We start from the raw sequence: 17,370 nt of genomic DNA, 5'->3' as shown, positions 1-17,370 counted from the left end.
GCCTGTGTCAAAATTTTATATCACCACAAACTAACGACACACCGAAAACCTGGGAACAGTTGATAAAATTCTAGTTTTTCTAAGTTTGCTAGTTGATTTCATATGTAGTCACATGTAGTCCATCCTGTGCACTTTACTTAATGGGGGACTTTGAGGCCAGAGCAAACATTCATGATGCACAGAAGGTGATTGGTGAGAAATCAATAGCTACCCGACATTGGTCCATCTATAAGTATTGCACCAATTTATCTGTTTTATTAAACCGCAAACTTTGCATGATATGCAAGTGAACATCACAACCAAAGCACGTTATTGAACTGAAACATTTTATTGCATATGTCATTTTTCCATGTTTAAGTGCAACACCATCAAGTTGTGCATATGTTTTAGTATTTTTTCCATCAATGAAGTACAATACAGAAACCTTAAAAGTCATTAAATGTGTAAAATGATGTCTGTGTATGGCTTATGGTTAAACCTTCCAGCTAACTCCAAGGGAAGTTACAGTTTAGTTAAGCAGGAAGCATAGTTATATGGAGCATTTCTAAGCAAAGTAGTACCTAATAACAATTTTGAAACAATTTTTGTTAAATACCTGTGTCAAGAAAGGTTGAGATCTACCCACTCCCGGCGCCAAAAGAAAGGATCTAATGCTAGATTCTCACCATGGTTGTAAGATGCACAGTTTTAATGAATCATTTAGAAATTAATCAGTGTAATGTGAAGCACTATAATCAATGTACTATATGTGTGTGTGTGCATGAATGAAATGCATAAAAAATCATATGACACTGTGATTAAGCAAGAACGGTAAGATTGCGACATGACTGGAAAGTAGCAGAAAGCCTGTCTAGTCTTAAAGAAAGGCAATAGCACACTGTAAGATTGGTATGAGAGTATGAAAATCATGATTTGTGATTTAAACAGTTGATTGTGATTCAAAGTGTAAAAGTTAAAGAGTAACTGTACCAATAATATGACCGAAAGTGATGATTAACTGTATCAATGGTAACTAAGAATAAGAATGATTGAAATAAGCGGTATGAAGGATGGGTGCAGTCACTATTGGTAGTGGATCATCACCTAAAGGATTTTAATGTGACAACCAAGCGTCAGTATTGCTGTCAAAGCATCAGAGGGTTTGCTATGTTTGTGTGTGTATCCCTAAGCCTCCAAAGAGGAAGCTGAGCCTTATGTCCTAAGTAGAAAACATGGCTGCAAGTCTCTGTGCCAGCTGGCTCATGTCTCCTGGTGAAGCGAGGTGTGACAATAAATACACACTCCTTCACTAACAGCTAAGGTAGCCAAAGCAAATACTGAAAAAAAATGAAACTTACTGGTGTGTGTAATTTCAGAACAGTCTTTATACCTATGAAATGTGATTCACATAAATTTTTTAAGTACACCAGTTGGTGTTTTGTGTGCATCCTGCAGCTTCCAGTATTCATCTACAAAAAACAATACTACCACAAATCAATACTATTAATATACACTTGTTTTCTGCATAGCATCAATGGAGGTATCTACTGTACTAAAGCTACTGCAAAAACATTGATTGTCACAAGTCAGAATTTTGGTGTATGAATGTTATTTGGGGTACAACAAGTGTAGTGTTGCTACTTCTCCACTCATCTAAAGTGTGTACTCAAATGACAATTCTGTGACCGAGTGATTTTATTTAATGTTTGTATAATATTTTGATATAAAGGTGTTGGAGGTTTAGCACCCTTTAGAGGCTGAAAATGTAGGACATGGAGCAGGGCCAGGGAACAGCAATGAGCACTGGCCATATAATTTACTGCGCTGTCCCATGCGTTACATTAGTGCATTACAGTGAAACTGATTCTGCATGTAGGACATGTCATAGAAAGACAGTTTTTTTTCTGTCTTCTCCCACCTTCCACCTAGGTTAATCTACAGTGTCTTGAGACAGAGATAAAGTTGTCAGGGGTTAAAATGATGTTTACTTACTAATTGTCTATGCTCCAGATTGTCACAAATCTATGAGCTGTAAAACTGTGCTGTGAGAAGACTTAGAAAATAGACTGTGGTTGGAGATGAAACTGCACCTCCCGTCTGGTTTTCATTCCAGCTCTCCATTACAAGTCCTTCCCCTGGAAAGCACTCAGGTTGAAAGCAGTGTCCATGAACCTCCTCAGCTCGTTGAGGTGGGTGGACTTGTTCCCCGTCGCAGGCGCAGCTGCAGGATCCCGTCCCACATACCTTAAAGAGACACTTAAAGTTTGTCACCAATGACAAGAATTCAAATCCTTCACTAGATTCTCTAAACTGACTGTTTCCATTTGCCTCTGTCATAATCAAGTCCTGTGAAACCCTTACCAAACAGGCTTTTTGTTGGCCACCACTGTGAGGAAACGTGGCCGGACATAATCATAGTAACCCATGTTTTTGTGCTCCTCCTGACACCAGACCAGCTCAGCATTGGTATATTTCTCCACCTCTGCTCTGGCCAGGTCAAATGGGAATGGAGAAATCTGAGGAGGAAGAATAAAAGAGTAAGTGGAAGAGGAAATGACAAAAGTGCATCACATTTCAAAATCCATGGTGCGGAGAGGAGAAGAATTAAACACCTGTTCAAGTCTGATGATGGCGATCTCTCTCTCCAAGTTTTGCTGTTTCCTCTCTTTAGCTAGTTCATAGTAGACTTTGCCAGTGCAGAAGATCACCCTCTTCACTTGATCTGGGGTTTGATTTGCAGGACCCTGATCAGGAATCAGCCTCTTGAATTTAGTGCCTGCAGACATCGTATATGGTATGTATGCTGCAACTGTACACCAACCTTTGGTCACATTTCACAGACATAAAGTAAAACTTCACCTTTGACGAGGTCATCAAAACTGGACCTTGCGTCCGGGTGCCTCAGTAGGGATTTTGGAGTGAAAATAATCAGCTGTAGGGAAAAAAAGGGAAAAGTTTCTGTCAACGACAAACAACAGATTGAGTCTGTCATCCGTATCTTCATTGTGCGCATCGAAAAAACTCCAGAGATAAAAGTTTTTAATCTCTTTTCACGCTAATTTGTTGCCACCATATAGCATGCAACATCAGCACTGGGAAAACAAAACATTTCTTTAACAATCAAATAAATAAAACCCTTTGTGCTCAGCCGACCAAATCCAGAATTTCAGAGTTTTTCCATGAAAAAAAAACAAACACTATTATCCCCTACTGGCCCGCTTGCTAATTTGCTCAGGAAGTAATTTTCTCATGCTTCGCAAAGCATTGCATTTATGTGCGACAGGGGATCAGTTAAGACATTCACTGTCTGAAAACTGAGGAACTGAAAAAAGAGCTGTGGATATACAAGAAAGAGAAAGGCTTTACATCCTGCAACTTTATACCTAAACTACTGCTACTTTAGGGGTTCAAAATACTAAATAAGAAAATCCAGAACTAACTTCAATTGTATATGAGTTAGTTAAATATTATTGCAGGTCCTCTCAAGTTTTCACATTTGAGACTTCATTTGAATAACAGACAAACAAAATATTTCACCAACTGCTGTCAAATTGCTAGCTGGGCTTTTTAAAATACAGTATGGATTTATTGGATTTATTTATGTGTGATTTGAGTGCAACCTGTGCAAAATGACAAATATAAAAACATCACATGACAAACTGGAGCTAAGCAAGAAACAGATAAAAATATAGTAGAGATGATGTTACACTTTACCGGTTTCCTGAATGGCAGCAGAATCTGCCGTCTGAGCACATGACAGTAGTTGGCAGGCGTGGAGCAGTTGACCACAATCCAGTTGCAGTCGTACAGCTGCTGGACTTCAAAATCTCCACTGAACTCCTTCATGAAAAAATAAATAAATAAATAATGATAATTACCAAGGAATTGTAAACATTATTGACTCTGAAAACAAAAACTTAACTTCATGTACACAAAATTATAAATGTTTTTTTCCTCATAATTGGGCAGAAGATGTTACCCTTGAGCGCATCAGTGCACTGTATCCCTCTCTCTCTCTCTCTCTCACACTCACACACTCACACACACACACACACACACACACACAGAATGTTAATCCCTTAGTATGCTCCCACTAATAGTTTGATCAATATCCCATTTGAAGATGAATCTGGTAAGCTTCTGCTGATACAGCCTGATGTGGTTCCCTCTTTGAATGTTCCCTCGTACGAGCCGACCCTAGGACCTGAGTTACTGCTGAATACCAGCACTTTGGAGGCCATGATGAAGAGACTTTTCAGCATCAGAGAAATTGGCAATCATCATTTAAGTGGTCGTGACATAAGCATAGCCATTAAAACTGGATGTTAACTGCAGCACACTGTTAGAGTTCCTTTGACATTTATCATTAGGGTAATCATATAAATTGTACATTTGGACATACAGGGAAGTGATCAGGGTCATCTTTGCTCATCTGCAGGAAACGCTCAGGTCGAGCTGATGAATGTTCTGGACCCTGAGGATGGAAGATGAGAAGACAGAGGAGGCATTTCACTAAAAGATATGGTATATTCTAACAATCCAAATTTAGTTTTATCTGTAAATACTACAGAATGACATCCTTATTCAATTTTCTGGAGTACTATAACCTGATTAATTTTCATTTCTCACCATTCCCTCCATCCCATGTGGCAGCAGGAGGACAATGCCATTGTTTCGGACCCACTTGGCCTGGCCCGAGCTGATGAACTGGTCAATGATACACTGTGCTGTGTTGTGAAAGTCTCCGAACTGGGCCTCCCATAGGATAAGAGCATTTGGACTGGCCATGGCAAAGCCAAGTTCAAAACCTGAAAGCACAGTCATCATCAAACAGAGCCAGAAAAAAATAAATAAATAAGACTCTCTATAGCGCACTGTGAAGCCAGAGAGGCTTCACTCTTACCTAATACTCCGTACTCTGATAAAGAGCTGTTACAGACAGTGTAGGGAGCCTGGTTGTCCCACAGATGGTTCATAGGAACACAGGTACGTTTGTCCACCTCTTGGTCATGCAGAACATGATGACGGTGACTGCAAAACACAAGACAGGTAGAAACAGAAAGAACTGAAACAGAGAAATAGAAAAAACACCACTGTTGTAATCATTTTGTTTATAGGACATTTTTTTTATTTTTGATTAAACAATTGGTTATTATTATCTTTTTTTAGTATATAATTTTAAAAAATACATATTTGAAAAAAAAAACTAAAAATTACAATAATAGAAAACAGTAAAAAAAAAAAAAAAAAAAGTAAAATGCCACATTTAAGAAGCTGGAACCACTTAATGTTTGTGGTTTTTGCTTGATAAATTACTTTGATGACTAATGCATTATTGACCTTTGATTAATGACTAATAATCTAAACACTATTAGGTATTTCAAAAATTGTGGTATTTATGACTGCAGAGTGATATTTCCACAAAAGATTTTCAGGACTCTAAATTGTCTTAAATGATGGTGGTGAAAACAACAGGTTTTTTAAGGCAATTTGATTTTTTTTTTTCAAAGACTCTTAAACCAGTAGATGCATGGTAAACACACGCATGCGCAAACACACCACAGCCTGTGTTTCATCCCACAGAGGCACTCCATGAAAAGTACCCTTGTCTCTCCTGATCCTCAGCCAGCATGAGGCCCAACAAGAGTTGATAGGAGCAAAGAGCCAAGCATTAACAAGCTCTGCCAGTCGGCTCGCTCCCACTGTAGGAATCAGCCTTCAAAACCAGCACGATCAGACAATCACTTAAACCCCTTTAACATCACTCTAATGACATCTACACACACACATACACACAGCACTAGAGGTTATGTAATTGTCAGACGGAAGAACTGCAGGAAATAGCCAAAATCTATTGATTATTATCTTGAATGTGATATATTACCTCCTAGAAGACTAGATGATCACGATTTGAGTCCACTGAATAATATCATCCATAATTATGGACTAATGAGGGCACATAATGTACTGCATAATTGTTTTGTTTGATCCTTGCTCCACATCTGCAGGATATACACTTTCTCTTCAAGAAATCCTTTGATGAAAGAAGAAAATCAAGAGCATCCAGCATTAATTGAGGTAACACACTTAATTTCATGTTTCATTTTCTCGATCCACTCACACACAATCCAAAGAAGACCCAAAAACCTAATGAGAATGAGGTCTTTCTTTGCGATTGCCTCATAAACTGCATGCCCACCTTTTCCATTTTTTCATGTATATACACACACAAAAAACACACATACTTCCTCTGCCTGGGGGCCCCATTAGTCAGGGAAAGGGGTGCGTGGTGCAGCGCATGCAACCCACCCAAACACAGCGACTGAATCCATTAGTCCACACTGTTACGTACATCACAGTAATGCAAGCAGACCCACTCAACTGTAACATGCCAATATGCTCAGCCCTTAAGATGGGAAACAGAGTAGTGGGGGATGAAAAAAATGTAGGTGGAAGAAAGAAAAAAACAGTAAAGGGAGGTAACAGGGGTAAAGTATAGCTGAACTACAATGGGAAAGAAAAGTAGCACAAAAAATAAAATCTGGAATAAATAACAGGCGATACAGAGATGAAGAGTGTGTGTTCAGCTGCTCATTTTTTTGTCAGGCCAAGAAAATTTCCCTATTGAAGGGGACAATGGAATAGGAGAAGTAGATGTCAGTGGTAAATGCAAGGCACAAGAAAAAGCCCTGTAGCCTCTGGTTAGTTAGTGTGATGTATGTCGGTGTGAGCTGGAATTGGGGGGTTGGTGGTTGCGGTGTCAGTAACAATGGGCTGGTGGAGAAATGATAGGGGACAGATGAGACAGGCGCAGTGAAAGGGGGAGCTGGTTTTGTTCATGTGTCACTCGTTCCCTCCATACCATGACAACACCATGTGGGCTTCACAGATCCCAGGAGACTGGGCTGACGTCCTCTGTTTGACAGACTTCCTGTGCCACCCACATCCACCCACCCAATTACTTAATTCACTATCTTTATGGGGGTGTTGTTGTTGTTTTTTTTTACCCTGACAAACTTAACAAATATGCTAATTTGATTTTAAAATAGTACATCTGGAACAATCTCAATTTTAAGCCTCATTGTAGAGCTGGCACAATATTAAGGATATTTTCCAATACTGGCCACTTTATTAGGTACACCTGTAAAATCGAATGTAGCCCAGCACAACTGCTCCGCCATAAATTCTTCCTGTACAAAGATAATAATGTTGAGTTTTGATTGACACTGTCAGAGACGTATTCATTTAAGTTCATATCTATTACTGAGCTGAACAAACAGTTGAATTAACACCTCTCTGGCAGTTTCAACAAAACTGAACATTATAATCTTCCCAAATGTAGAATTTGTGTCAGATCTGTTGTATTGGATTACATTAAACTGTATAGGTGTACCTAATAATGTGGCCAAGGACTGAATGTCACAATATGGAAAGAGTATGTAAAATCATCTCTTCGTATGCTTAAATAACTCCTGTTAATTTTCAGTTACAGTCCATCATTAATTTGGACAACAGCAATTTGTAGAATGACATAAAGAAAATGTTATTTCATCACAATATGATTCAGCAGAAATTTGATAAATAATGATAGTGATTTATGACCCAGTCCTAGTACGTCACTGTAAAGACAGATAAAGCTAATTTGCGCTGAGTGTGTGAGCTCATTCAGTAAGAGGAGAGGTTATGACTCCCAAGCTATAAAAACCTAGATGGTAAAAAAATCAATATATTTTAAAACACTCTTTATTCAGTAACAACACTTGAGGTTTTTTTAATACTACAGAACTGTACACTTTAGCTATGGGGGCAGGAGGAGATCCTCGTAGTTCACATGAATGTATAAATACAAATAGAGATTTGAAAAAGATCTATAGAAATCTTTGTTGAGGCAACATTGAGTTTTCAGTCGTGTTGACATGGACTCACCTAAATGTGCCCCGCTCTACATCCTGCCCACTGAGTCGCACATGGATGCCATCTTTGAGAAGGGAACCAAAGGCCATGTACTCTCCTAGAGCCCAGTCCATCTGCCGATTCTTCACCAGGTCAGCTCGACCACGCAGGATACGAGACACACCTGAAAACACACACACAGAGGAACAAAAAACAAAATTGATATCTTTGGAGAGCAGTGGGGAAGGGGGTGTGAAGTGCAATAGACTGATGTAGTCTATTACATCTAGCATTAACCTTAGCAGTCTTAAGTGCTATAGGATCAGCCAAACATGCTGTTAGGAAAGGATGTATGCACAGATGAACTGCTTTTATGGACTTAATGACATTAATGACTTAATGATATTAAGTCCATAAAAGCACAAGAAAGTAGAAGAAAATGTCCAAAACTGAAACAAATTGTGGAGAGGTTCACTGCAATAACATGAACTCCTCTGTCACTGTCTTGATTTCTTGCACAGCATATCAGTGTACTTCTATCATCACTATTACCATCGCTGCTAGCCTGTCTTGGTGTACTATTTATCTGCACAAAGCAACTAGACTCACCCGGGTGGATCTTAAAATCTTCCAGAGGCACTGAGCTGGCTGTCTGACCAATGTGCTGCAGAACCTCCTCCTCCAGTCCGGTGGGGACACAGCTCATGCTCTTGGGCTCTCCCTCTGCTGTGAAGAAATCTACAGACAGGGACAGCTTAGCTCCAGCAGGAACAGAAAGTATCCACAGAACAAAAAAAAATAATTAAAGGAACAGTTTACCTGGCCAGGGGGAGTCAAGCCAGTGTCGAATGTGCAAGATCTTTTCGTCCTTGGAGCTGGTGTACGCTTCCTCACATATCTTGTCATATTTGGCAACTTCTTCCTGCAGCCACATTTGGTATTGTGTAATAGGAACAATGAAGAATACCACATATTAACAGATGAACTGATGCAGAATTTGTTTACTTTAATCAAAGGACTACAGCTGACTAACCAAAACTGTAAGTAGCTGAGACAGGGAGAAAGAGAGAGAGATTGGAGGGGGAGAAAAGTCTCCAGCAGCAGTAATGGTTCTGCCTTGCTATATTACAAATGGGGCTTTTGCAAGACTCCAGATAGCAGGCCACACAACAGAAAACAATGTCCATCAAAAGCCAGGAGCTAGCACACCACAGAGGTGCTGCAGTATTTCTGACACATGGTATTAAGAAAATGTTCAGAATGGATGTTATGATCAAAGCTTCTGTTTTGGATGAAGAACCTGAGCAATTCCAGCGAATGGCGGCAGAATTTGAGATATACTTCAACTTCATTGAGCAATATATACACAGTGTGAGGGATTGTGAGGCTAGGTGATTGAACTGAGTCAGTAAATTGAAACTCAAATACAGAAGCGCTGGCACAACATATTTACTCGAAGGCTGGGGTAATATCTAAGTGTGATTTAATGCGCATAGACCAGCGGCTGGTGATATCAAATAAAACAGCGATACAGTAGCAGCTACCAATATACAGTATATTTAACAAGAACAAACAGCATTAGATCACAAACTTCAAATTCCTGCAGTGTCACCACTCCCTCAGCAATCAGCTTGTCAGAGTACTTTTTCAGCACATGCTCCTGCCGACGGATCTGTTTGTACATCAGCGGCTGGGTGAACATGGGCTCGTCCATCTCATTGTGGCCAAACCGTCTGTAACAAACCTATGAAAACACACACATCTTAGAAAACAGAAGATATGTCCATGTAGTGTGCAGTTGTTATCCCATTAAGACTTGGGACTGTAACTGACCAGGTCAATGACGACATCCTTGTTGAAGGTGGTCCTCCACTCTGCAGCTACCCGACACACATACATGACAGCCTCGGGGTCGTCAGCATTCACATGGAAAATGGGCGCGTTGACAACCCGGGCCACATCGGTGGGGTAGGGAGAGGAGCGGGCAACTCGAGGGTCTGTGGTGAAGCCAATCTGGGAGGCAACAATCACAGAACCTTTACATTAAGAGCCTAAAATCACATACAGTGGGGTCCACAAATCACAGACCACTTGCCCGACCCCACAGTATAAATGATCAAGAGAATTGTGTAATGCAAGTGCAACAGCAGTGGTAATTATATCAGTAAGATTACTAGCGTTAGCAATGGTATTAGTATTACTGTCCTAATTGTGGGCATGTAAGCAGATAAAAGATATGCATTCATGTCATAGTGACACTGATTTTCCCAATACCTGGTTATTGACCACCACATGGATTGTACCATGTGTCGTGTAGGAAGGGAGTTCACTCAAGTGGAACGTCTCATATACAACTCCTTGTCCAGCAAAGGCAGCGTCACCGTGCATCAAGATGGACATGACCTGGAAAAATCACATCATTGATTCAACAGGACAAAGCACTTTGCAGTTAGAAACTTATATGGCATAAGGCAAACTGCTACAACTACTACCTTTTTTCCCTGGGTGTCTCCTCTGTAGAACTGCTCAGCTTTGGCCTTGCCCTGAACCACTGGATCCACTGCCTCCAGGTGGGAGGGGTTTGCCATGAGTGACAGCGTGATGTTCTTGTCTGTCTCACGGTTAATCCTCTCGTGGTACATCCCAAGGTGGTATTTGACATCACCCGAACCCTAAGTACAGAGATGCAGATTAAATAAAGCATCACTTGTAATTCCAAAATGCTTTTCTCCACGCATATTCCTCACCTCATCAGCAGCTTCTAACTTGGGGTCAAACTGGCAGAAGATCTGATCCAGGTCCTTACGGATCACATTAGCAAGGACGTTCAGTCGACCCCTGGAAATATAGTTAACAAAGCCTGCATCAGAAATGGGAGGAAAGTAATTAGCTGCATGCATAGATTGAACTGAGAGATGAGGGAAGGTATAATGCACATTACCGGTGAGGCATCCCCATGATCACACTGTCGATGCCTGCAGAGCTCGATTTGTCGATGATGGTTTTAAGAGCAGGGATGAGCACTTCACATCCTTCTAAACCAAAACGTTTCTCTGACGACCACTTCCTGGCCAGGAAGTCCTCAAACCTAAACATGAAAGAGTTCAGTTTATAACAACTGAGAAATGCGTGGATAGGAAATTAGCACATATTAATTTACACTACTATTACATTATCACGAAGAAATGAATAGGAGTAAGAATATGCGCACTAGCAACAGGCAGATCACTTCCAAGATCCTCCAGTAACTTCTAAGATCATTTATCATAGCTGAAAATGAGCTCACATGAAGAATAGGGTGTTTATCTTTTTAAACATACAGGCGTACAAGAGTTTTGTTTATGTTACCCAAGTCCCTGATGTGAGCTATAACTAAAAGTGACGCATTGTGCTGTCACCAAAGTGCACACTGGAAAATGTTTATTCATTGCTGACCGTGTGGATCTGATCAGGCGGGCGAGCAAAGTTCTCTTCTCAGCACTAGTGAATTGCATGATTCCTGGTGTCTCGAATTTCTGGCGAATCCACTGACACTGGTCCACATTGTTGATAAACATGAATTCGACTCCGATATGACCACAATAGGATATCTGAAAAAGTAGAAAAAATTGTTTGGCAAAGTGTTACGGCCTTCTGTGAATGAACATGAATGAACATAAACAAAAAAAAAAAAACCTCTAGTCTTCGTATGATTTCTCTCAGAGGAAGAGTGGTGTTTTCTCCTCCGATGAAGGTGGTAGGGGGCAGCTGGAAACTCCTGTCCAAGTCAGACTCATCAAGACCATAGAAACCTGTAATAACACCACGTGAAACTTGATTGGGCAGACTTACCACATAATGTAGATATATATATATGCTATGTTGCTGCATCCTCTGTGTCTTAACAAAAAATGTCTCCCTCTCTTATATTCTCCTAAATTATGTTTATCAATCACAGCCAATTCTTTGTACAGCACCTCACTGTAGAGGAAGGGAGCTATTAGTTTCCAGGGAGCACCATTGTAATGCAATTCAACAGGGCTTAAGAAAATCCAGATTCAAACCAAAGAGTACATAAAACAAATGCTTTTCTGCACAATAACATTCATAACACAGAGACCTGCCTTCATCCAAGTTCAACTTATGACCTGGAAACTGAATGTATTTTGACTGTCAAGATCTTCTTCTCATATCATGTGAACAGAACAGAACAGAACAGAAATCAGAGTTTAGAGCACTAAATAGTATGAAAATGTTTTATTAAGATTACTGAAATGTTTGTTCACACATATTTGAATGTTTGCAACTAACTGGATCAGGTGATTAATCAATTAACCTAACACTGATAATCAAACAATTCTGATAATGAACTAATCATTTAAGTTGTTAATAAAGCATAAATGTCAAATGTTGTTGTTTTCAGCTGCTCAAATAGAAGTATTTACTAATTAGATCTGTTTTGTGTCACTGTAAATTGAATATCTTTGGTTTGGACTGGTGGTTGGGCAAAATAAGAAATCTTAAGATGTCACCTTAGGCTCTGGGACATTGTGATGGATTCATATTTTTCTCATTTTATAGACTAAATGATTAACTGATCTATCAAAATATAATGACCAAAAGATTAATTGTTAGTAAAAATAATCATTAGCTGCAGCTCTAAATGATGCTGTAGTGCGCCCTCCAAACATAGAGCATAGGCCTTTAGTGAATTAACTGCCAAAATTCTAACGTTTTAATGGTAGTTGATTGATTTGATGGCGAAAACTGTAAAAATAAACCAGTATGACTGTGCAGACAGTAAGGCAGCAAGACCTGTGGAGATACAGCATCAGTATCTGTGGCCCCACATAGGTTTCTGTTCTGACAAAGCCCACCTGAGAGAGCTGGTCAAGCTCAAGATCGCAAGCAACATAAGAGGAGACAGGTGCAAATCATATTAGGAGCACAGCAAAGACAAAGGGGGCCAAGAATAGACTCATGTACTATCAGCTGACCAAATAAGGGGCCAGAGAGGCTGTCATTAGCTTTCATTAAGGAGTTATAGCCCTGGTGACAATACATAATGCAACGCTATGCCCTGACACACACTGATCACTGATAACAGCAGAAACAATGTCTCTCTCTCTCTTCTTTACTAGCTATTACGGTAGACTTCGATCGCTTTCTGTGGCCGTCTCGCATCTTTCGACTCTCAGCCCACTAAATGAAATGGAGAATGACAAAAGCTAGGCATGAGATTAATGACAGCATTAGGCTGACCAACCAGTATACGGCCTTTGGCAGAGAGCATGAGGGGGCTTTTTTTTTTTTTTTTACTGAAATACCACTTACACTCTCAGGTCTGATGAGTTATGCAACTGTTGTTGCTCATGTATGCACTGTACAAACCCTCAAAGGGATGCAGAAACATCACTTAAATAAACTGCAGGAAAAATACAAATCAGGTAATCTAAACTAGAAAATTACATGATTAGACCTGTAGTTACATACAACCTTGCACCTCTAGTCAATATTTCAAAAACAAAAATCCAAGAAAAATTAATTTTGACATATATTTTTGAAATAATACAGCTTCTTTTAAATGAGTTTCTTGGAGACTAAGGTTATGAAACTACCTCAGTAAATGGAAGATTATGAAGGCAGTCGCCAAAAGATAACAACATCACAGAAATCGTCCTCTTCCGCTCACCCAGTTTATCAATGGTGGTGATAAGGTCAGAGGGAACGAAGGAGTCCAGGTCAGCCTCCAGGATTCCCAAAGGGTCTAATTGGGCAACGTGGTGACCTCGAATCTGCTCAGAGAGGTAAAGATGGGAGAGATGAGGAGAGGTGGAGAGAATCGGGAAAAAAAAAGAAAGAAAAAAGAAGTAATTAGAGGAGAGAACAAAAGGCAATTTGACAAGGGGCTGCTGCCATCATGATGCTGAGTATGAACAGCTGGAGAATAAGCTAACACTCAGTTATAGGTCAACCTCTCTGAGAAAAGAGCCCCATGGGAGTGCTTTTATGTGTACAGGCATGCGCGCACACACACACACATACACACACACACACACACACATTCCCAGCATTTCAACAAGCTGGGAATAAAAGTGACGCCTTTGCCAAAAGACAGAAATTAATAAATCCCTCGGATAGTTCCTCGAATTAATTTGAGGGCGAGGGGAAATGTTACCACCTGTTTTGTTTAAGTAGTCTCTTTGATATTTCCATTTTCAAAAAGCAGCCAGGGTAACTGGGTTACACTTAATCTACCAATTTGCATAACCTTGTGCAGTGACAAACAAATTGTATATTCCTTTTAATAGAAGGATGTACTGTATGAACAGCTTCCATTGCCAGTTGCATCTGTTTTGACAAGTAAAGTTGATTTCGTTTGATGCATTTTTCACACACATCTGAGATACAAACAGTCAGGCGCTTCTGGCTCAAGGCAGATGACATCTTAATTCTGTACACAGACACTGCTTTAAGAGTTACATGATGCCCATGAGATATGTAATCAATTTTTAAATTTGTAAATAACATAAATCCACATTACGGCAAAAACTGATGCACGTATATGTCTTGGTGTGTGTGTGTTCCTCACAGCTGGGCCGGGTGAGCGTGGAGTACCTGGTAGGCTCTAATGAGAGTGTGCACAGCCAGGTGGTCCTCCACCACTTTCTGTGCCATGTCTGGTGAGTGGGACAGCACTCGGCCCTGGAGCAGAGCGGAAGGGCGTCTCTCGCCCGCCTCGCCAGACGGGCCGGAGGCCTGGATGTTACGGAAGAATGCGTCCCAAGACTAGAAGATAGAGACAGATGGATCCAGCAGAGGCAAACATGTCCACCGCAAACATGGAGTACATCAGTGGACACTCTGTGTAAGATGTGTTTTAATGTTTTGTTATCTTTTAATCATAATGTAGAAAGGAGGGGAGAAAGGTTGGGGTTGACAAGTCTGTGAAAGGCAGGGCATGAATCCAGGATATTTGCAGCTACAGCAAAGTTGTACAGCTACCCACACACCCCAGTACACAATTATTATGACATATGCTGAACTGCATTTCAAAGACCAACACTGGCAACAGCAGTTAAATATAATTTAGCTGTCAAACTAACTCTGGTTCTGGGAGTGATTCACATTACTCCCTCTGCAAATTCACATTCATGGGCCAAAAAAATGCTTATGTTAAATATTACAAACTTTCAGTAGTTATTGACTGATATGGGAATAAGTGACACATGTTGCACACTGTTACCTCATGGACATTTTTATGATCCTCCAGCCAAGCAAAGTACATCTCCTCCATGTAGCTGGAGCTACTGGCCACCGCTGAGAGAACAGGCGCAGCCCCGGCGGAGGAGGTGGAGGAACAGCCTCTCCTAGAATCAACCCAGCGCCTGGCCGGGCCCCCTCCACTCCCTCGTAGCCACTGGCCTCCCCCAGTACACCCACCCCTCAGCACACCCGCTAACGCTCGAAACTGACTCATGGCTATGGAGAGACACAGAGAAAGAGAAAGTTGCACACATTAATTTTTCATTTAAATACAATTATTAAAACGCAGAAAAGCGTGCATTAGTGGGTTTCACGTCACAGTTTTATTCCAAACCATCCTCTGAGTGAGAAATGTCTGAATGTCACATCAAACTACATTAGAGGAGCACAGCCTGATTGCAGGTTGTGCACACAGCGCATATCGGACAATAATTGCGCACTTGTTATGCGTAAAATAACCTTTTCCACTGATCGAAGCGGCATATATTTGACGTAAAACCACTGCAAGACTAATTGCAGCCATGTAACGGCCTGTGCCTGTGTTCCTTCGCGAAGTCTCTCCAGCTGCAAGAGGCGCGCAACCGCGAACAGTCCCACCAAGTGCGAAGGTCCACTGCTGCAGTAGCACTGTCACCCGCTCAAAGAACTTCCTCACCTTTCCCTGCAGGATGCTTTACCGCTCGGTTCGGGCTACAGCGCCGAGATCAGTGCCAAAAACACACTGCCTATTTCATTCTGGATTCTGTTACGGTTTCTCTCGACTACTAATCCTTTAACGTCAACACAAATCCTCATAATCTCCCCTCGTCTCTGACATTGCAAAACCGCGACATCACGGGCATAAGGACAGTGGTTTGAAATGGCACCTATGCTTTGTTTCCAGAAATGACATTTACCTTAGATTGCACCGCTCTTTGACTCTATTGTCATCGCCGAAGGGTGCAAGTAGTACAGGTGATCAGTGAAGGTGACACAGATCCGAGAGCAGCAGCCACCGGCACCTCGACACGCCCCCGCCCCCCTCTCGCGCGTGTGTCAGGTGGTGCTTCCTCTGCAAAGCGAGCAGTCCGCTGCACCCAAAGGTGCCAGTGGTGCCTAGGTAACGGCCAAACACACCAGCTCAGGGACACAGGTAATGGAAAACAGTCAGCTAACTATCATTAAAATATAATCATAATAAAAGGAATCAGTTCAGTGCCATCTAGTTTACAGTGCTTCGTTTGTAACAGCAATTAGTTTTATAATCACAATACTTACTTTAATCCTGTCACTTCAGATCTATGAGCCCCTGCACACACTCATTTTTCCCTCAGAGCCATATCACACATATGTCTTTCCCCTCAGTATTAATTATATAAGCCAATTAAACTTTTATAAAGGCTGAACATGAGTCATTTGAGCAAGTGGTTTCAGATTGATGGGCTTCTACCTTGAGTGGGTTAAACAATAAGATAATTGCCCCCTCCCCTCACTCCCTCACTTCAGCCTCCCTCCCTCCTCAGCTCCCCCCTGCTCTCCTCCTCATCAAGGTTTTCATCATTCATTCTTGCTGGCACAGAAGGAACAGCATTATCCATCATGATGAACACACAACTGAAAAAAAAGGATGGAAAATGGAGAGGGCATGAGTTGGAAGTGGATCTACCAGACAGAATCACAGAATCATTATTAAACTGGTTATGTTTGTACAAACCAGTATGAAGCACAGCCCTTTCAACACAAAAAGTCTAATTTAACCATTTAGCTATTTAGCTGCATGCACAACATACTGTATATAACTATGTGTTTTCACCCACAGCAGCAATATATTTGTTATGTTTTCGCTCCATAACAATCCACAGAGTTCTTCATTATTTGCATTTGTGTTTAGTGCTGCTCTCCAGCTGACCTGGAGAATGCAGGGTCAGGCAATTATGAACTGAAATGCCATTTTGTTGTAGTGGTGTTACTGCCTGACAGAGATGGAGTGAAGACCAGTTGCTTTCTGGCGTTTTATTAATAGTGTTCATCGATGAAAAGACCTGTGCTGCTGGGTAACGGGGGCTCGGTGTTAAATTACATCCTGTTTAGAATAATCACATCACTGTATGGGACAAGACTGGACCAGCCGTTTGGTGTTTGAGACATTTCTTGTGTATGGGGGGAGATTAAACAAGTGACTATTCTCCAACCTCCTATTTATGGTGAAATTGTTTTTGACGAGCAAAAGCTAAAAACTGTCTAAATACATCATTGTTTTTGACTTTAGTTATT

The 17,370-nt window shown here is 40.9% G+C and overlaps 1 protein-coding gene across 1 annotated transcript; it reads right to left on the bottom strand.

Moving 5' to 3' along the window:
* Positions 1 to 53: 53 nt before the first annotated feature.
* Positions 54 to 16,674, bottom strand: ogdhl (oxoglutarate dehydrogenase L). The gene is made up of 23 exons (XM_018671878.2): positions 16,014 to 16,674; positions 15,098 to 15,333; positions 14,470 to 14,640; positions 13,544 to 13,646; positions 11,548 to 11,663; positions 11,308 to 11,462; positions 10,814 to 10,960; positions 10,620 to 10,710; positions 10,365 to 10,544; positions 10,147 to 10,275; positions 9,706 to 9,885; positions 9,464 to 9,616; positions 8,692 to 8,794; positions 8,482 to 8,610; positions 7,906 to 8,056; positions 4,883 to 5,010; positions 4,609 to 4,787; positions 4,382 to 4,453; positions 3,694 to 3,819; positions 2,839 to 2,911; positions 2,592 to 2,755; positions 2,341 to 2,495; positions 54 to 2,223 (listed from the first exon to the last, which is right to left on the bottom strand). Exons 2-23 carry the CDS (start codon positions 15,329 to 15,331, stop codon positions 2,100 to 2,102), a joined length of 3,063 nt encoding a protein of 1,020 aa, XP_018527394.1. The 5' UTR covers positions 15,332 to 15,333; positions 16,014 to 16,674; the 3' UTR covers positions 54 to 2,099.
* Positions 16,675 to 17,370: the final 696 nt, after the last annotated feature.

Source organism: Lates calcarifer, linkage group LG16_LG22, assembly GCF_001640805.2.
Source record: "Lates calcarifer isolate ASB-BC8 linkage group LG16_LG22, TLL_Latcal_v3, whole genome shotgun sequence".
Taxonomy (NCBI): Eukaryota; Metazoa; Chordata; class Actinopteri; family Centropomidae; genus Lates; species Lates calcarifer.
The sequence above is the reverse complement of the archived record's forward strand: the minus strand, read 5'-3'. Positions and strand labels throughout refer to the sequence as shown.